The sequence below is a fragment of the Camelus dromedarius genome, chromosome 14 (genome assembly GCF_036321535.1).
Source record: "Camelus dromedarius isolate mCamDro1 chromosome 14, mCamDro1.pat, whole genome shotgun sequence".
NCBI lineage: Eukaryota > Metazoa > Chordata > Mammalia > Artiodactyla > Camelidae > Camelus > Camelus dromedarius.
Window position 1 is genome coordinate 51,436,354 of NC_087449.1, and position 22,234 is coordinate 51,458,587.

At 36.2% G+C, this 22,234-nt stretch overlaps 1 protein-coding gene across 4 annotated transcripts in view; it reads right to left on the minus strand.

Moving 5' to 3' along the window:
- The window catches only part of PHACTR4 (phosphatase and actin regulator 4), a 95,056-nt gene that overhangs the window by 54,183 nt on the left and 18,639 nt on the right, over positions 1–22,234 (minus strand). For 2 of the 4 annotated variants that reach the window (XM_010981649.3, XM_031464486.2), the window contains one exon: positions 8,300–8,353. In XM_010981649.3, the coding sequence (XP_010979951.1) occupies positions 8,300–8,353 (54 nt within the window). Of the gene's footprint in view, positions 1–8,299; positions 8,354–20,772; positions 20,957–22,234 lie in introns of those variants that run through there. The other 2 variants (XM_064493875.1, XM_031464485.2) reach the window with 2 other exon arrangements.

Sequence of the window (22,234 nt, forward strand, 5' to 3'; positions counted from 1 at the left end):
ATTTAACCTGACTTTTTTTTTTAAAGGAATTCTAGGGAGCATATTGTAACTGTTTAACACAGACTGAAAGCTCCGTAAGAACAGGGATCACATCTTATTAATGTTTATACCCTTAGTGCCTAGAATATTACAACTATTATATATTTACTACGTGCTTACTATGCTAAGAGCATTACAAGCATTAATTCATTTAATTCTTATAGCAAATTTGTGGGAAAAGTAAAATTCATATTTATATTTTACAGATAAACTGAAGATAAGAGAGTAACTATCTTAGAGCCCAAAAGGATATAGTCAAGAAGTGGCAGAACTGGGATCTGAACTCAAGTTCGTCTGACTCCACAGCCTGAGGGCTTAACTGTTAAGATATGCTGCCTTGCTGACTTTGCTCAGTGTATACTGAACAAATGAATGGATAAGGAAAAAGTCAATTGTGCTGAGTTTGGTAAGGTAGGCTGAATCTAGTTCATAGAAAGAATAATAAATATATATATGTATATATATATATATACATATGTAATTTTTTTAAAGGACACAATATTAAGTAGAGTTATAAAGTGGTTATTTTAGGTGTAGCAGGTAAGCTGTGAATGTAGAATGACTACAACAGTCTTTAATTCCCTTTAATGTTCTTCTATTCTCTTTCACCTCCTTTAAGAAATTATTTTATATATTTTATTATTTTTATTTTTTAACTTTTTTATTGATTTATAATCATTTTACAATGTTGTGTCAAATTCCAGTGTAGAGCACAATTTTTCAGTTATACATGAACATATATATATTCATTGTCACATTTTTTTCTCTGTGAGCTACCATAAGATCTTGTATATATTTCCCTGTGCTATACAGTATAATCTTGTTTATCTATTCTACAATTTTGAAATTCCAGTCTATCCCTTCACTCCCTCTGTCCCTCTGGCAACCACAAGTTTGTATCCTATGTCTAGAGTCTATTTCTGTTTTGTACTTATGCTTTGTTTTTGTTTTTTGTTTTTTTCTTAGATTCCACGTATGAGTGATCTCATATGGTATTTTTCTTTCTCTTTCTGGCTTACCTCACTTACAATGACTTCTCCAGGTGCATCCATGTTGCTGCAAATGGCATTACGTTGTTGGTTTTTATGGCTGAGTAGTATTCCATTGTATAAATATACCACGTCTTCTTTATCTAGTCATCCGCTAATGGACATTTAGGCTGTCTCCATGTCTTGGCTATTGTAAATAGTGCTGCTATGAACATTGGGGTGCAGGTGTCATCCTGAAGTAGGGTTCCTTCTGGATATATACCCAGGAGCGGGATTCCTGGGTCATATGGTTAAGTCTGTTCCTAGTCTTTTGAGGAATCTCCAAACTGTTTTCCACAGTGGCTGCACCAAACTGCATTCCCACCAGCAGTGTAGGAGAGTTCCCCTTTCTCCACAGCCTCTTCAGCATTTGTCATTTGTGGATTTTTGAATGATGGCCATTCTGACTGGTGTGAGGTGATACCTCATTGTAGTTTTGATTTGCGTTTCTCTGATAATTAGTGATAAGGAGCATTTTTTCATGTGCCTATTGATCATTTGTATGTCTTCCTTGGAGAATTGCTTGTTTAGGTCTTTTGCCCATTTTTGGATTGGGTCGTTTGGTTGTTACATATTTTATTTTTAACACTGAGAAATATAAAGAAGGAACTAAAATGCCCTTAAACCTACAACCCAGATAAAATCCCTCTACATTTTAAAAAACAAAAGTAATATATGTACATAGTTAGAAAATTCCAACCATACAGGAAGATACAAAATGATAACTGAAAGCCATCTATCCTTCCTATTCCTCCCTTTTAATTTTCATTCTTATAATCACTGCCTATGCAGTATTCGTGATACATTGATAAGGGCTCAGTATGTAGAAATAAATTTAGATGGAAAACCATCTACACATTTAGTCCACCTATCACACTTGTTACGATTTTCTAGAGAGTAAATAGCAGTCAGAAGTGATGAAAAGTGGTGAGAGGCCATGGGACATAGTCCAGAATGTCAGCATTACTACTTTTCAAGCTTTCATTACTACCATGATGGCTCATCTTTCTCTACTGACAGAAAAAATAATTATAGGGCATCTGTGTTATTAAAGTTTATAGAGACTGGTGTTCTATGAATTCTGTTTCCCTTAAGATTTTAAATTCTATCTCATGCAAAAAATTTAAAACCACTATGAGAAATACATACAAATATTGCCTATTATTGGGCATTGGGATATAACAGTAAAAAGATCTTGCCCTCCATAAGTTTATATTCTTATTAGGAAATAAAACGACAGAAGATATAAAATGTATATATGTGCAATAATGCTATATTAAATTTCTACTTAACACCACAGGAAAAAAAATAGAACATCATTTTTGGCATTGTTTAATTCTAGAGGAATTTATCTCCTACACCTTAAGAATCTCAAAACTAATTAAGTTCATGCTTTGTCCTTCATTCTTAAAGAGGAGGGAGGGAAGGACTGTGTTATTAGCACATTTTGAGCTTCAAGTGGTAACAACATGATAACATCACAAAAATTCTTCCCATAAACTTTAAAGTGACATTTAACAAATGCCCTTGAAACGTTAGGAAAACCCTCTTTAAAACATAATAATGATTTCTAAATTTTGATACAAAATAGGAAGAAAATAATTGGCTTTATTTATTTAGGATATGGCTTCTGTTTTCTACTTCATCAAACTGCTTCTCATATTTCCTATGTGATACAAACTAATCTAAAGGAGATACTACCCTGTAAATCTGTTCAATCTGTTCCCAGAATACCATGCATATCAACAAAGCCTTTGTAGCTAGCTTTAAATTCAGGCTTCACATCAGTAATTTATCTCATTAAATAATTATTTCATTAAACACATACCTAAACATTTTTTCCCAACAAACTGTGTTCATTTCTGTGGAAAGGAGGCTATACAGAAACTTAATGAAATTGTCAGAAGATTTAAAACACTTTGGGAAGACAATTTAGTATATACAGATCCTCTCCTACTCCAAGAAGTTTCGTATGCCAGGTTTTCAGTCCCTTTTCTTCTGGCACGCTATGGGGGAAATGGCTGTTAACCCATAAACACCTGAGAAGGGAGAGGAAAGAAAGCAGAAGCAGGGATGAGCCATTTTAAAAAGCAGTAGGAGTATGAAGCATCAGAGCAACTAACTGTACACATACACTCTCTGGACCTTTCCTTCTCCCAGCACTTATGTACAGTGTAGTCATTACTTAAAAAAAAATAAAAACAAAAACATGGTAGTATATACTAATACAGATTAACAATGAATACTTTCATTGTATTCTACCAGGTCTCTTTGAAGGGAAAGGGAATAAAATAAGGAGAATAAGGGGTAAAAGCTGTTTGATTCCTTTATCACCTTCCCTACTCCATGACCTTGAATGTCAGTCCTATGTCAACTCTGGCAGAATTCTGGAGGCCTGTTTTCTGGAAGGGATAAAACAAATGATCTCTGGACTGGAGGATTCAAAAGGCAGTTGATGGTGGGAATATAGAATGAAAATCTGAGAGGAATTGAGTAAACATGTATAATTACTATTGAATGCAGCAACCCTCCCAAGTCCTCATCACCCCTACCATCCAGTGATGAGAAGACTCTGAATCCTGATACTGGTAGAGATGTTCTTCTACAATAGGCACAGGCGCTCACCCTGCGGTAAGGCCCAAAGGCAACCCAGCCTATGCATTTACACCTTCTAATTTAAAGCTTCCCACTCTTAATCACAAGCAGAAAGCTAATTATTACTGGACTTCAGACCAAAACTCTAACATAAAAGAGATCAAAACAAACAAAGGAAAGCAACTTTTGGGGAAAAGAGCATATGCAGGGCAAAGTAAATTTGTTGAAACAATAAAAGAATATTATGAGAGAAACATTCAGAGAATTAAAAAATCCTTTTAGAAATTAAAAACATAACAGTGGAAAAGAAAAATTTAATAGAATATAAAGATGAAGAAACCTTTCAGGAGGTACAGCTAAAGAAAAAAAGAGATGAAAATTAAAGAATTATTCCACGAGATCCATCATCAAGAAGCTATTGGCAATCAAGAAAGAGGAAGAAATAGGATGTAGGGGAAAAAAAGAGGTAACACAGGAGAGAAGCAAAGTCCCCAGGTGAGAAAGGATACCCCATGATGACAGCTGTGTACCACACACAGATGGACATCTGTCCCGACTGGAGCTGTGTAACTCAAGGGACATACATGCTGAAGGGTGTCACATCACCAAGAGCTCTGACATTTATTCTCTTTTTAAAAATGAGAACATAGTGCCCAGGTGAGCGTGGCCTTCAGCTTGTCTTGAGTAAATTCTAGCAAATTTTTTCTCAAAATACTGAGTGCCTAATGAATTCAGAACACTCATTTCACCACACAGAAGTGTTCTTTAATCTATTCCTGAAAGCTGTAGGTAGAACATGGTCAACTTTGGAGAGATCACAGAGCTGCTCACTCCCTCTGATCATTCTTCTGCCAAATGTCCAAGCCCTGATCTACACTGCAGTCCTGCCCAATACAATTTCCAGGACTGTCTTGGCTCTGTTCATGACTTCCACCAAAGAGACTCTGTGAACATCAGGAAACTGAAGCAAGTATGCCATCGATCCCTGGGATCCCCAAGATCCTTTCAGGAGTCCAGAGGTATAACTATATACTTAATAATACTAAAGAATTAGTTCCTTTTTTCACTGTGTTGACACTTGTGCTGAGGGTACAAAAGCAATGGTGAGCAAAACTCCTGGTACGTTTGCACAAATTGAGGCAGCAGCGCCAAACTGTAGTAGGACTCATATTCTTCACCACTACATAACTGCAGTTAAAAATAATGCTGGTTTTAATTTAAGAATGTCCTTGAGAAAGCTGTAAACAATTTTTAAATAAATCTCAAGACTTCTGTACATGTTACTATTCTGTGTAATGAAATGGTACGTATGCACAAAGCATATACTTAAGTACAATAGTAAGTTACCTTCAGGAAAGGCACTTGAGTTGAAAGCTGAACTAGCCAGTTTTTTTCATGAAATACCATTTTTACTGGGAAGATTGAATGACAAACTATGTTATTTAGGCTTAAATATTCCACAGATGTTTTCTCAAATATGAATGAAGTAAGCCTGTCACTACAAATAGTACTTGTTGCCAGTGACATAGGTCAAGCTTTCAGGAGAAAATTAGAATTTTGGAAAACATATTCACCAGAGTGAGCTTATCAGCTTCCCAATATTAAAGACTTTTCTATGAGACCAGTGGTGAGATTAACAAATGTGATTTTAAAATATTATATAATAAAATGTGTAAATATCTGTCCATGTAAGAAATGTTCCAGAGGCCTTTAGGCCTGTCTCACTAAAACTTGATGGTTAAGGTGGGGAGAGTATAGCTCAGTGGTAGACTGTGTGCCTAGCATGCACAAGGTCCTGGGCTCAATCCCCAGTATCTCCATTAAAATAAATAAATTAATAAATAAACATAATTACCCCCTCCCCAAAAAAACCTGATGGTTAAAAATCCCTCGCTTTTATTTCTAGAATGTAACAAATAAGTCTTTTCCACTGTATCTACATAACTCTTAGCTAATCTAATCATAACAAAAATCTTGGCCAGTCTTCTAGAGCTCCTTCTTAGAAACAAACTCATTTTACATTCAGAATTCTTTTTCTTTGTCAGAAGGCACTGAATGGACCATTACTCAGTAACCAAATTCTAATCATATGTATGTTTTGTAAGCAAATTATGAAAAAACCCTACAAACGATTATGCATAAAATAAGCTACAGTGGTATTGTACAACACAGAGAATATAGCCAACATTTTAAAACAACTATAAATGGAATATAACCTTTAAAAATTTTGAGCCACTATACTATATTGTACACCTGTAATTTATATAATATTGTACATCAACTAGACTTCTATAAAATAAAATAAAAATTACAAAAAAAGAAAAAACCAGCATAACATTTAGAAGAAAGAATGGAGGAGTCAGAGGGGCCTGGTTGTTAAATACATAACTATGAATCATTTCCATTTTTTTCTGAAAACCACATTATGAATATAAATGTTAATTTACAAATTCTAAGATTAAAAATATAAGAGGAAAAAAATTTCACTAGCACAGAAGACAAACCTTTTTCCATATTAGTGGTCAAAAGCATATTCCCATTTATATTTCCACTGACCACTAGCCACCTGCAACTTTCACAGCAACTTAGCCTTTGCTGTTCTCTAGTAAATATAAGTTATATTTAAATTTAAGTTAAATTTAATTATTTTAATAAGTTTAATTAATTAGATTAGATTAAATTTAAGTTATGCTTAAGTTAGGTAGGTTAGGCGGTCACTCAGAAGGAAAAAAACAGTATTTCCTGTAAAAACCTTTGAAGTTTCATACATTACTCTAGTTTATCATATGGACATGTTCTTTAGGATTTGTCACCAGGCAACTACATCAACTCAATTTACCAAATTGTTTATTAATGATACTCTTAAGAATTAACTTGAGCGGGGAGTTCAAGTATAGCTTGAGTATAGCTCAGTGGTAGGTTGTGCGCTTAGCATGGACTAGGTCCTGGGGTCAATCTCTAGTACCTCCACTAAAAAATAAAAATAAATAAATAAACATAATTAGCTTCCCTGCACCCCTCCAAAAAAGAATTAACTTGGTAATGAAACTACAAATTTCCGAATTAAGTACTGACTGCCCTCTAGCGTTCACAGTAAGTTTCACTGATAAGCTGGATGTACTGTAAAGTACACTTCAGGGTTAAAAAAAAAAAAGTCCTAAAGAAGCCATTTAAGGTCATTAAAATCAGAGAAGAAATTCTGATTCAGCAAGTTTTCAATAGCAGTCTTGTCAAAGCAAGACAACAGCTATTAATCTGAGCTATCTGATTACTTGTACCAGTAGCCCAAGGAGTCTAATTTCAGTCCTCTCTGGTAATTGTGCAAGAGTAGAATTTAAACTTGGGTAACATTTTTACTACACTTCTTCAAGTTACAGTGGCATAAAAAGATTCAGACTCTTCCCTCTTTGGTGAAGAATCACAAAGTGCTTGAATCAAAATCTGCCTCCAGCATGCTGAGGTTAAACAAGGAAAACTGTCCCTGGTTCTTTTTTCCAGCTGATGTATATTTTAAGTAGGAAGTACTTCTCAGCTAGTCTTCCAAGTCTATAATATGTCTGTCTTTTTTTTTTTTTTAATGGTGGTATCGGGGATTGAACCCAGGACTTTGTACATGCTAAGCATGTGCTGTGCCATTGAGCTATGCCCACTTGCCTGTTTGTATTTTTTTTTTATTTTTATTTTGCAAGGGAAGGGGGTAAATTCAGTTTATTTATTTATTTTTTAAGTGGCGGTAGTGGAGATTGAACCCAGGACCTTGTCCATGCTAAGCATGTGCTCCACCACTGAGCTATACTCTCCTTCCTCATCATTTGTTTTTAATTGAATACCCTAGACTTTGAAACTACAGTCAATAGAAAAATAGAGTTCAACACACAGTGAATGACTTTTTAGTCAAGAAGGTAGATAACTAAATCTTTGTGTATCTAGATTTATATTCCCTTAACCATGTTGTTCAATACAGAATTTAAAACTTATTATTTTAACTTGCCAAATGGTTCTTTGTTTTATTTAAAGTAACTAACATTCTAGAGCAGCAGGTCTCAAAGTATGGTACAGGGACCACTGGGAATGCCTCATAGCAAGGTCAGAATTATTTTTATAATACAAAAACATTGTCTTCTCACTCTCATTAGCTCCAAACCGTATAGTCAATTCTCCAGAAACTACATGGTATGTAATAACAAAACAGACTGAATGCAGAAGCAGATATGGGAATCCAGCTGTCTTCTATTAAACCAGACATTAAAGAGATTTGCAAAAATGTAAAACAATGCCACTCTTCTTGTTAATTTTTTTTATTTTGGGAGATATTTTTCATAAAAAATTTTATTTATGTAGCATATAATGGGTTTATTAACTATTTTTAGATGAATTAATATTTTTAAAATGTCTCCATTTTAATTTGTAACATAGCAATATCAATAAATATAAGTCATACTAACAAAGCTCTCTGGGGCCCTCAATTATATTTAAGAGTATAAACGGATTCTGAGGCCAAAAGGTTTGAGAACCAATAAACTAGAGAGTTTGGCATATTAAACATGAAAAAAAAATCAATTTACTCTCAAAGCTTTAATGGAGGAAAGGGTAAAACACAAATATCATTTACTAAGAAAAGTGTAGGTGATACTCACCAAATGGATCTTCCATGCCACTACCAACTAGTTTAGGGAGATGGGATAGAGTTTCTAAAAAGAGAAAAAGATAAATGATATACTTAGAACTTAAAACCCATCACCGTTTATATTTCTTAAAAAATAAACCCAATTCAGTAATAGTGATTATAGTTTAAAATTGGAACATTATAGAAATTCACAACTTACTGAGAACACTGTCAACTAGGATTTATTTTAAGGAGGCTGAGATACAGATATATAATATAAAAATGGCATAAAACATTTAAGGCTAATTTTCATTTTAAATAGACATCATCCAAGTTCCTTTCCAGTCTCCATCTTGAATTTACTAGAGTGTAAGGCAAGTGGCAAATTTTAAATTTATTTTATTTTAGGGAGATGGAGGGAGGTAGAGAGGGAGGAGGAGAGAGAGGAGTGAAAAAGGCAAGTTTCTAATGCAAAAAAAAAAAAATCCCCCAATAAACAAACAAAACCTACAGAAATTCATATAAACTCCTGGGAAAGGACACGAGGATATCAGAGAAGGAAGATGTGCTGTGCCTAATAAGGTCAGAAAGGAACTATGACCCAAGGGAGCTGTAAGACTTAGCCAACATGTATGGGCAGGGGCCAGGGGAGCGCAAATGTAACTGAATTCTGAGGAAGCTTGAACATAAGGACCAGGACATAAGGTCACTGGTCACTCTCCCAAGATACAGGATTTAACATCCTGGCAAAAACTTCAGAATATGATATGAACTTACCACTAAGATGGTTCCTAAAAGCTAGGAAAGTCATAGCCCATGATAAGTAAAGTAGCAGTGCCAAAACTGCTGTGAAAGTGATGCTGGGAAAAATGGACAGCTATATGTAAAAGAATGAAATTAGAACATTCTCTAACACTATACACAAAAATAAACTCAAAATGAATTACAGACCTACATGTAAGATCATACTATAAAACTCCCAGAGGAAAACATAGGCAGAACACTCTGACAAAAATTGCAGCAATATTTTTTTCAAACCAGCTTCTAGAGTAAAGGAAATAAAAGCAAAAATAAACAAATGGGACCTAATCAAACTACAAGCCTTTGCAGAGCAAAGGAAACAATAAACAAAATGAAAAGACAACGTACATAATGGGAGAAAATACTTGCAAATTACATGACTGACAGGGCTTAATTTCCAGAATATACAAACAGCTCATACAACTCAGTAACAAAAAACCAAAACCCAACTGAAAAAAGGGCAGAAGACCTAAACAGACATTTCTCCAAAGAATACATACAGATGGCCAATAGGCACATGAAAAAAATGCTCAACAGTGCTAATTATCAGACAAATGTAAATCAAAACTACAGTGAATTATCACCTCACACCAGTCAGAATGGCAATCATTAAAAAGCCCACAAAAAATAAATGCTGAAGAGGATGTGGAAAAAAGGGAACCCTCCAACACTGTTGGTGGGAATGTAACTTGGTGCAGTCACTATGGAAAACAGTATGGAGATTCCTTAAAAAACTAAAAATAGATTTACCCTATGATCCAGCAATCCCACTCCTAGGCATTTATTCAGAGGAAACTCTAATTTGAAAAGATACACGCACCTCAATGTTCACAGCAGCACCATCTACAATAGCCAGGACATGGAAGCAACCTAAATGTCCATCAACAGATGACTGGATAAAGAAGTTGTGGTATATTTATACAATGGGATACTACTCAGCCATAAAAAAGAATAAAATAATACCATTTGCAGCAACATGGATGGACCTGGAGATTCTAAGTGAAGTAAGCCAGAAAGAGAAAGAAAAATACCATATGATATCACTTACATGTGGAATCTTAAGAAAAGGACACAAATGAACTTATCTACAAAACAGAAACACACTCACTGACATAGAAAACTTATTGTCACCAAAGAGAAGAGTGGGCAATAAATTAGGAGTTTAGGATTTGCAGGTACAAACTATTATACACAAAACAGACAAATAACAGGGTCCTACTGTACTGTACGTGGAACTATATTCAATATTTTGTAATAACCTATAATGGAAAAGAATATATCATTATGCTGTACACCAGAAACTAATACAACATTGTAAATCAACTATACTTCAGTTAAAAAAACAAAACAAAACCAAAACTGTGACCCTCTCCTCCTAGTTAAACACAGCCCTTCTGTCACCACTAAGCAGCATGAATCAGCTTTAAAAGAGGTGTGGCTCAATGATAAGCAAAAGTACTCTCAGGAAATACCAGTTATAAAGGACAGATCTCAGCAAGGGCAATTCATCATCAGTAAGCATGACAAAGTCTATACCCAGAAAAATGTAGCCCTGTTTCTTCTTGGCATTATATACATCACAGTTTGAGAAAATCCCCCAGAACAAAACATGCTTTTAAAAGCTATAGTATGGGAGCGTATAGCTCAGCGGTAGAGCACCTGCCTAGCATGCCCGAGGACCTAGGTTCAATCCCCAGAACCTCCATTAACAAAGGAAATAAACCTAATTACCTCCCCTGCCCCCATAAAAACTACAGTATTCAGTGATATAATGTATGAAATCTTTTTAAAAAATAATTTTGGCAGTAAACATTAGCTATGATGAGAATACTATTTTTAAAAATCTCCAAATATAGTTTTATCCCAAAACTAAAAATATAAAATGAAATTTATATTTGCTGTCAACTTTAGCTTTTAAAACAGTTACGTGATTAAGACACATGAAAAGATAAATGGCAATGATGAGGGAATTCACTGAAGAAATACAAATGTCTAATAAACATGAAAATATGTTCAACCTGATTACTAATAAGGAAAATGTGAACATACACTGAGTTTTGTTTTGGTTTTTCTTACCTATCAGAATGGCTAAAAATTTGAAGATTTAAAGTTTTCGGGAGAGAAGAAGGGGAAAAGTAAAGATATTGATCAAAAGGTTTAAGATGAATAAGTTCTGGAGACCTAACGTACAGCATGATGACTACAGTTAATAATAACATTTTGAATACTTGAAATTTGCTGAGAGTAAATCTCAAGTGTTCTCAACACACACACGGTAATTGTGTGAGGTGATGGATATTAGCTTGATGGTGGTAATCGTTTCACAATGTATATGTACATCAAAATATTTCACTGTAAACCTTAAATGCATATAATTTTGTCAATCATATCTCAAGCCAGAAAAAAATAAAAATAAAATGTCCAGTATTGGTGGTATTCAATTAATGAATAATGCTATGTACAGAAAAGTATTCTCATACATTGAATAAACAGGTAATTTGATGTATCTTTTTGGAAAACATTTTGGCAGTACTAATCAAATTTGTAAACCTCTGACCCAGCAATTCTACTTCTAAAGTACAGATACACTAGACTCAACAGTATTTTTTATAATGGCAAAAATTGGGGATACCTGAATGTCCGTCAGCAAGAAAATGGTTAAAGTATGAAATCTTCATACATTGAATACTATGCAGACATTCAAAAGAGTTAAGGATGTCTATTATGCTCTGACATAAAGCGATATACTCAACATTTTGTTGAATGAAAAGAAGAAACAAGTTGCAGAAGGAAAGGTAGGATTATAAGAGTACTCACCAAGAGGGTTAATTAGTGGTTAACTCTCTGTGGAAGTTTGGCGGGGACAAGAGTGAGAGTAAAATAGAGACAGTAAGGTGATGATAAGGACTTTGGCTTTTTATTTTATGTACTTATATACTACCTGCATTTTTTATTGTATATTTCCTTTACAATTAAAAATCATTTTTAAGATTCGCAGACCAGAATTAATCATCTTATTTCTTCTCCCGGAATACTTGAGACTAAAGTTGGGGTTCACGCAAGAAAAGTTTCTTTTTAATAGATGAAGTTTAGTTAAATATATCTATATAGTGTTAGAAATGAAGTAAAAATGATCAATTGAAAGAATGACTTAAATGGGTTAAAAAAATAGTTTCACGTATGTTGGATCATACGTGAATGAATATTTCCTCATGAAATAATATTTAGGATCACTATTTACAGGAATTTAATATGGCATAATTGATATTTAGGAGGTTAACGTGTTTAATCTTTTTGAAAAAGAAGTTGCTCAACAACTACTCCTTAATCTTTTCCTTTCTGATCTGCCCTCCAAAAGCCTTGACAACACTAAAATATTTAATTTACCAAATCCTATAAACCTTTTATTAAATAATCCTTAAATTAACATAAGCACCCTGAAGATACTTAAATGCTTGCTTTTCTAATTCACTCAAATGGTGTCTTTGCTCCAGAGAGTTAAAGAGCTTCTGATCTTTTACAAAATAAAACAAACGTAAGCACAAAGAGGAAATAGTTTAAAAAATAAGAAGAAATAAGCCAGACACAAAAGGACAAATACATGATTCTGCTTATATGAGGAACCTAGAATAGGCAAATTCAGAGAGACAGTAGAACAGAGGTTGCCAGGGGCTAAGTGGGGAGGACAACGTAGAATAGTTATTTAACGGGTACAGAGTTTGGGATGTTGAAAAAGTTTGGAAATGGATATTGGTGATGGCTGCACAGCATTGAGAATGTACTTAATACCACTGAATTGTACACTTAAAAACAGACTTCTCATTTATCTTACACCACAGTATACAAAGACATATTCATTTAACAGAATGGTCCTAGTGGTCTGTGGCTACAATGGAAGGATGAAACCCCTCTCTCATTATACAAAGATATCCCAGAAGCCAATCATCTCTTACCTAATTCTATGTAAGCATGTAGAATATATAAAAGGCTGTTTGTAAAATACCCAATCTTAATGGTATCACCACTAGGTAAGAAACACTGTCATTTTTTAATACTTCAACAAACATGCAATCACATCCTGAATCATAATGCTCTCTCTCAAATTTAATTCAGAGGAAGGAATAGGAGGCAGAGCTGGGTATGGGCAAGCAAAAGGAAGTGAAAAGTACTCTTCACACCTTCTAACTGATTCTATCCAGCTACTCTTTGGTATCTACAGGAAGTATTTTTAACAGGGATTTACCCACGAGGGAGAGGGGACACTATTATAGGCTATTCTCCCCCTTTCTACCTGTCACCCACCTGAGGAGGGGAAAAGTATTCCAGGGCTCCAATTTTTAACAATAAACAATCAATCCACCCAAAGAACAACCATTTCTATATTTTATTCTTATTTACCTTAGACTGGTAAATAAGAATAAAATATATCAACAATTATGTGAGAAAGATACTTTATTTTTTCTTATCCTTGATCCCTTATAAAGTGAAGATTTTTAATTTCTAATGACCTAGGTAAATATTAGTAGTGCAAGATATCTTCCAAAGTTTAATATCTTCACAAAACAATTAGTACTAGGAATAATTGGCAGCATTATGAAAAAAAATTAACTTAGAACATTTTTCCCATACATCAAAATTTATTTTTCCAAAAGTTAAAAAAGGAGAGAGAGAAATGGAAGTTCAGAAATCAATATTTGTTCTACCTATGGAGAAATAACTTTCTAAGGATGGAAGAAACACAAGAAACTGCAAAAGAAACAGTAAATAGCTATGGAATGAAATATTTAGATTCCTCTATAAAACAAAACTAAACTAAAAATGAGTATTACAGACTAGGGAAAATCTTTAAATAAACTTGAAAATAAATTAATACCTATAATAAAAGACTTACAAAAGTATCTTAAATTATAAAGACCTAATCAGATGAAAGAGCAAAACACAAGAACAGAATTTACAGTCATATGAAAAAATGTCTTTTTAAAAAACTAGATCAACAGCTTTATTGAAAGAGGAGAGCAGAGCCCCTCTCCCGCTATTGGTCCTGGCAGTGTTGGCCTCAGACTGAGCATCCAGGCATCTTGCAGCTTCAGAGCTTGACTTTCGTAATAATTAAAATGTTAAAGCAATTATGCATAATTTACAATTATTAAACTAGAAATATACATATTTAAAATACTAAAATCCATTATTAGTAAGACTGGTTGTCAATAAACAAATACCACAGAATATTGATGTTTGCAAACTATTTGGCAGTACAAATCAGGCATAAATATTCATACCTGCTAATCCAGTAATTTCATTTTTAAAAAGTTACATGTACAAAGACCTATGTGGCAGCATTATTTGTAATAGTTGAATAAATTGAAACTAACAACGTAGGAATCCTTAATTCAGTTTATTTTCATAAATAGGTACTATTTAGTGGGGAGAATAGAGGTAAATAAGCTACAGAGGGAAAAGTGCCCTGTAGAAATATGGACAAAGTGCTCTGGGATCACTCAAGGTAAGGATGAATCATTAACCTTTTATGCCAGTTTCTGACACTGTATTTCCAAACCAAGTACAAAGAAGAGAGTAAGCAGCTGGGTAGGGAGAATCAAGTATGCTGGTTATCAGCTAGATGGCTCCTGCAGGGTCAAGGTGGGCTAAGACAGTTCTACGTAAGAGATAAATTATGTTGCATTCCATCAGAATCAGTCAACCACAAAGGAAAAAAAAAATCAAGCAATGCACTTAAGTTCTGTAAGATATCATAACATTGTTATCTACCCTTAAACAAAATACAGTCAACATCTATTTCAAAAATACTGGAAATTTAGCTAACAAGTTTACATTTAAGAGAATGAAAAAGAATCTTTAACAAGGAAGGTTTTTTTTTTAAGTCAGATTTGATTCAAGATTAGATTTGATTTTGAATGTACACCTGAAAAAACACCCAGCAACATTATATACTACAAATAAATGTCTAAATTCAATGCACTGACTGTATACACCTTGAGAGGTTTCCCTTACCACTAAGTACTCAGGAACTGAAGGACACACTTTAAACCAGTGCTGGCTCCCTCATACAGCACTGATAATGGTACTACCCTATTTTTCTTTGTCAGGTATAATATCTTTTCTTAAATTTATTAAACATTAAACAGTTCACAAACACCTGTCACATACATTATCTCATCTGACACTTCTGAAGAAATGGTTACTATCCCTATTTTATAAATGAGGAAACTAAAGTGTAAAGAGGTTAGCTGACTTGGATATTCACAGCCAAGAAGCGATGGAGCTAGAACTAGAATCCAGCTTTTTACACTCCAAAGGTAGTAAATACATTACACTGAGTAAATACATCAGAACTGTCAAATTGTCAAAACAAATATCTGGTGCTTTAAACATAATAGAGAATTGAAACTGAAAATCAAGCTTGAATCTGAAAGCTATATGGTTTCAACCATCTCGTCCCTAAAAAATCAGTCACTGAACACATTTCCTCTCCTAAAACTCCTTGGAATATCATAAAATCCTACACTTTGAGAAATCGACTAACTGAGACCCTTTTAGAGATGAGAAAATTGAAGCACAAGACTTGTGACTTGCTCTGAGCCTCCCACTGCAATACAGTGTGTCTTCTTCTAAGGACCGCATCAACAGTAGTATTCAAGAAATGTCTGAGAATGGAGAAGACAGAATGGATGGCCTATTGGGTGGTTTGTTTGATCTCAGTTGGGCCCAAACTGTGGTTTAGCTGCCCTTTTGCTCATCTCTGGTTGGCTCCATTACCTTTTCCATGACTCCTATTTCAAACTTTAACACCCTCTGAAGTCCTCTAGCCCACCCTATCCTATTATTATTCTGCAGCTAACTTAACTTATTTCTTCAGAAAAATTAAAAAGAAGTCATTAGACATTAACAGACCCTATATAAGGTAGAAATTATGACTCTGAGCTTTGAAGCTGAAATATATCTGGGTTCCAGATCTCTTCAATTACTTTAAAGTGCCTCTGGGAAATTTAGTTAATTTCTCTGAGCCATACTTTCTTCAACTGTCAAATGGAAATGCCCACCCACTCTACAGAATTTTTGTAAAATTAAATGAAATAGCACACAGGAAAGTTCCTAGATCAGTGGCTGAGTGTAGAATAGGCAGTTAGTAACTCACTCCAATTTCAACTTCCACTTCCATCACTTCCAAACACATGTTCTCCTATTCTTTCCTTCTGTTTCCTTTTCAAGAGTCACCTCTTTAGGAGTTTTAGATTTTATTTCCTCCCAAACTTTCCTTATTATCTCCCTTTTCTTTTGTGCAGATTTTTAATATCTGCCTCTCTGATAGCTCCTTTTCCCTTACTTTCAAACATGTCAAATCTCTCCCATTCTTTAAAATCAAAACAAAACCTCCCAAAAGGCCCTCAATCCTGCCTTCTATTTAGCACTTACTCTAAATATGCTCCTGAACCCTCTAACCTACCCTGAAGATAGCAAGCAATTACCTGTCAAAACAGATCAGTTTATGTCAATTACCTGCTTAAAAACTTCTGATGGTTTAGCAATTCCCTAATCATAAAGCCTGAAGTCTTTAAGAAAGCATTCTAAATCCTTCTCAGCACAAGCCACCAATCTTTCCTTCCACCAGCCACTGTACTTTTCAACTACTCAGCCCCACTGGTCCAGAGATCCCTAAGTATTCCATAGCTTCCTAAAATGATATGCATATGTTTGCTTATGTGCAGTTTTCTGGGGTAAAAAATCTATTGCTATTCTCAAATTTTCTAGAGGGGGTACCTGAACCAAAAAATGTTAAAAACCAATTGCAATACCTTCTAACCATGCCAGACTCTTCACTCTTCCCCAGACACGTTCCCTATACTTTCACATCTCCATTCCTATGCTCAAATTGCTCCCTTTGGGTGAAATAACGTTTATAATAACTGTTCTTATTCATCACTCAAGAATAAGCTCCAAAATCATGTCCTCCGTAATGCCTTCCTTTCACTGTCTACCAAAACAATCATTCAGTCCCTCACTTCTATTATAACACACCCCTATTTAACACTCACCACACTATTAGGTGGTGTAACATTGTAAGCTTTTCAAGGCGGAAGCTATATACCTTCACATCTTTGTCCTGCCAGAACATAACCCAGATTCTAGCACACAAAGAGCAAAACAAACAAACAAAAATCTGCTAAATAAAAGAACCATTCCGCATTTGTGTTCTGGTCTTCTCCACAACTGCCCCTGCCCATTTGTTACTTATTTACTCAATTAACAAACATTTAAAAAGTTCCAATGAAATACCTGATGCTGTGTCCTAAGCATAAGAATGCAGACTAGGACACAGTCCCTAACATTAAGACAGTTAACTGTGACAACACAGAATAGTCTTATTTGATAAGCGCTATTTAAAAAGTCTACATAAAGGGTTATGGTAGCCCATGTGAAGACGTGACTAACAGTCACAGAAGGTTTAACAATGAGACATCAGGGTGGGAAGGGACAGACTGGGAGTTCGAGATTTGTAGATACTGACAGATATATATAGAATAGATAGACAAGTTTATACTGTATAGCACAGAGAAATATATACAAGATCTTGTAGTAGCTCATGGTAAAAAAGAATATGAAAATGAATATATGTACATTCATGTATGACTGAAAAATTGTGCTGTACATCAGAAATTGACACATTGTAAACTGCCTATAACTCAATTAAAAAAAAAACCAATGAGACATCAGACTCTCTCAGACCAGAGTCCATTCATTCTTTATTTTTAATTTTTTAAACATTTCTGTTGATTTATAATCATTTTACAATGTTGTATCAAATTCCAGTGTGTAGAGCACAATTTTTCAGTTATACATGATGTCTCTTTCTTTATAAACAACATTTCTTCCAAATGCTCCTTTTCCAGTTCTAACAGTTGTAACAGTAACTTACCACGGGAATGTGAAGGGTACAATGCAACCAAATTTTTATCCTACTAGCTTCTGGAAACAATTCCACAAGCTAAGTAGAACAGGAATCATTACACCCATGTTAAAGATGAGAAAACTAAAGTTCAAAGAGCTTACTGTTCAAGATTGCACAGTAAATAAGAGAGGATTTATTTAGTACTTATTAACAGTCTTACTCCTCCCTTTTACCTTCACCCCCACCTGCTGCCCCTATCAGTTTTGTTTTCACTGCTTTGTCTTCAGGGTCTACAAAAGTGCTTAAAACACAACAGGCTTTCAATAAATATTTGTTGATTGAATGAATGGCTGAATTGATTTTAAAATAGAGTAGACCAACGGCAAAAAACACATAGAAAAAAAAGCCCCTTCCCACTATGATGACATGATAAAGGAGACATTTATAACAGGCTTCTACTAGTTAGGAAGGCTAGACTAATTGTACTGATTCAATTCCATTGGCATGTAATGCATTTTACCTAAGAAGAATTTAACTGAGAGAGGTGAAGTAGGTTTATATTTCTGATGTCACATTCATGGCATGTACTGACAGAAATCCAAGGCTTAAACTGCAAGTATGAAACTGATCTGAAGTTTTTATTAAAAGTGAAAACTAAGAAAGCATTTTCTTAAGTCTTGACTCTTTGGCTAGAGAAGTATCTGAATTTCAGTTCTTTCTTCAATGTTAGTTTCCACAGCCAAAGCTGCTGTATATATGTCCTCCAACATATTTCTTAATATACCTTTAAGCAAAGATTAGTCAAAATCTTTTAGTAAGTAAAACTTTCAATAACCATTAGTTAAAACCACAGCCCAATAACTCACTACCCTTCCACACCCAGGGCTCCATAAAACTGCCATTCTGCCTAGGGACAAGGTAATCACAGCATACAGTAAGACAACGTGACAGAACCAATGTTCAGTATGTCTTATGGTTCAGTACGACACTGTTTATGGTTCTCAAAACTTCAGATCCTTCCAGATTAGTCTGCTCGATGGAAAATATTTCCATTATTTAAATTTCAGCAAATCACAAGCTGTTGGTAGTGTTATGATAAATAATTGCACTAGGTGTGAGGTAATGGAAAGAGCATTGGATTTGGAATATGGTTTACTATTTCCTAACTAGGTTAACTGTGTGACCTCGGGCAAGTCACTTAACATTTCAGAGGCTGAAAATTTAATATTCATCTACTGTTAAAATGGGAGAACAATCATCTCACAGAATTGTAGTGAGAATTCAGTTACATAACGGATATGAGCTGTTTTTAAAAAATAACGCTGATAGTACTGTCATGTTTAAACAAATAAGTAACAGCCAACTTTTAGAGTAATCCTGTGGATGCTTCTTCAAAGCATGGCTAGAAAAACACAAACAATCCCCACTTCATTGATGGATTAGAAATTGAAGAACAACTGTATTAAAGACCTCCATCCCTGTATAATATTGCTAACAATCTGGGATTCTCAGTAAATCATTTCCATTATGATATCAAACAAAGTAATAAAGTACAAAGAACTTTGCTTACCTAACTTTAGTAACCTTCCCTGATTCATGTAAAGGGGTCTTGGTTGTCCTCAATTCAGAGACTTGAAAGACTAATCTATTTTTCAAAAGGAGTATCTGCAATGGCTTTTAAAAAGCTTTACCTAAAGCTGAACCTAGTAATGTAGTCTTCCAACGGGACATACATAAAGCTACTACTAGCAAAATATGATCACACAACTCAATGGTTGCAGTAAGAATCTACTGCCTCTCCTCCATCAACTGGCTTCACTTCTATTACTTCTGTTGCTGTCTAGAAGCCACTAGGTTTCTGGTTTCTCTATAAAGCAGATGCTTCTATTAATGGACATTTGCTTTCAACTTTTTGTCTTAAGCAGAAGAAATAAAAGGATTTTAGGGGGACAAGGGGGCGAGGAACTGTGCGGCTGGATGAAATACAGTCGTCTTTTTCTGCATGCAGTGAATGAAGAGACTGCTCGTTGCCCTATAAATAAATCACTTTCTCTCCGAGATTCTAGAGGTGTGTGAACTACCATTCTGCCCATCCGCATTGGTTCTTTTATACTCTGATCATAGCTGCGACCCATAGAGATATCGCAGCAAATTTGATCCCTTCCCGGTTTCCCGAGGAGGGGGTGCTCACTTCTTTCCCACAGGCCCAAGCCTCTAACCGAGAAAAATGCCTGGAGATTAGTGCATTGAAGCCACCCGGGGCTGACGTTTAAAAGTTGGACAATAACCTAGAGGTTTTCAACAGAAACTCCATCTGCCTCTGCTTAGCTCCGAAGCCTCAGGTCTGCCCAGGTGGGATGCAGAGGTATGAAGGACGGCAGGTTTGAAAAATGGACTTTGACCCGACCTGTTACCGTAACCGGATCCCCAGGGACCGGCCCCTTCAGGGTCTGGCCCGGCGGGCTCCCCCGAGGAGGCGACTCCACGCCCGGGCACAAAGGGGTGCAAAGCAGCCCAGACAAAAGGGCCCCGCCAAGTCGCGGGAGGCGGAGAGGGCGAGCCTGCGCGGGACGCGCCGCAGGCGGAGAAGCCACCGCGGACTGTTGTAGGAGGACGGGGGAGGAGGCGGCTGCTCGGCCCGCCCCGCCGTGGCCCGAAGCGACCACGGCCCGGCCGTTACCCAGGCCCGCACCGCGACCCCCTCGCGGAGCCAAGAGCGCGGCCCCAGCCTACGAGGCGCCCGCAGCCCGACCCCGCGCACTTCCCGCTCACTTTCCCTTGCTCGCCGAACTCACCAGGGCGCAGCCGCCGCCGCCTCCTCAGGGTCCACAGTAGTTTCCTCCGGAAATCCTACCTGGCCCGCCGGCCGCCGGGAGGCAGCCAGAGCCTTTGGCCCCCAGGAGGTGGGTATAGGGAGCGGGCCGGACAGTGAGGGGTAGGAAGTGCAGCCCCGGGGGCTCACGGGACTTGTAGTCTCCGGGAGGGGCCAGCTGGGTCGCGGGCCGGACAAAATGGCGGGAACCTCTATCCCCTAGCTCTCCGGGCGGTCTGCCGCACACGGCCTCTCTGAGCATGCGCCGCCCGCTGCCCGCGTCCTGCGTGTGAAGAACTTGGGCACCTTTCCTGGTAACGAGGAGGGCACAAAGGTCTTTGGACTTGGGAGGACAAAGTTCACTGCTGGGCTCCAGGGAGTGCCTGGAGGAGGGAGCTGATGCAAGTTTGCTCTTTTAGAAAGCTGTGTCCAGTTCCTGTCTGGCTAAATTTCAATTATACACCCAAAGAAGAAGAAGAAGAAGAAAAAAACCCAAAACTATTGAGGGCTAATTTGAAGTGCAATAAACTTCGAAGCAAGTTACCCTTAATTTTGTGCATAAGGAAGAAACCCAGGAATCATTTTTATCATCTCTTTCAGCCCATTAAGCCCAGTCATTCTACATCCCAGTTCCTTACCAGTTTTTCTACTACCAGCACCTAGGTACCAGCACCATCACCTCTCCAAGTTTTTCTAGTTTCAGGCCGCTAGGCAATCTCCCTCCAAACACCTTCCTTGCTGCTGCCAGAGGAGCTTTCTAAATGCCAAACCCGTTGTGTCACAACCCCAATTAGACCTAAATGTAAAACCTAAAGCTACAAAATTTATAGAGGAAAAAACACAGAAGAAAATTCATGTGACTTTCAAACACACTATTCATAAAGGAAAAAATTTGGTAAACGGCTTATCACCAAAATTAATTTTTTTTCCTCTTTAAAACGCTGTTTTGAAAATAAAAAGGCAAGCCACAGACCTGGATGAAATAGTAGCAAAACCTATATCCAACAAAGGACTAGTATCAAGAATACACAAAGAACTCTTTCAACTCAAGACAAACAGTCCAGTTTGGAAAACAAAAATGATTTGAACAGAGACACTTTACCAAAGATGATAAGTGGATGGCAAATAAATACATAAAAGATGTTAAGGAAGTGCAAATTAAAACCACAATGGGATAACATTATGCACCCACTGGAATGGCTAACATTAAAAAGACTGGCAATATCAAGTGTTAGCAAGAATGTGGAGCAATGGGAACTCTCATTCACTGCTGGTGGGATTGTAAGATGATATAACCACGCTGGTAAACAGTTTGGCAGTTTCTCTAAAAATTAAATATACACCTACCATATGGCCCAACTATTACACTATAGGCGTTTACCCAAGATGAATGAAAGCATACATCCGCACAAAGACCTGATCATGAATGCTCATAGCAGCTTTAT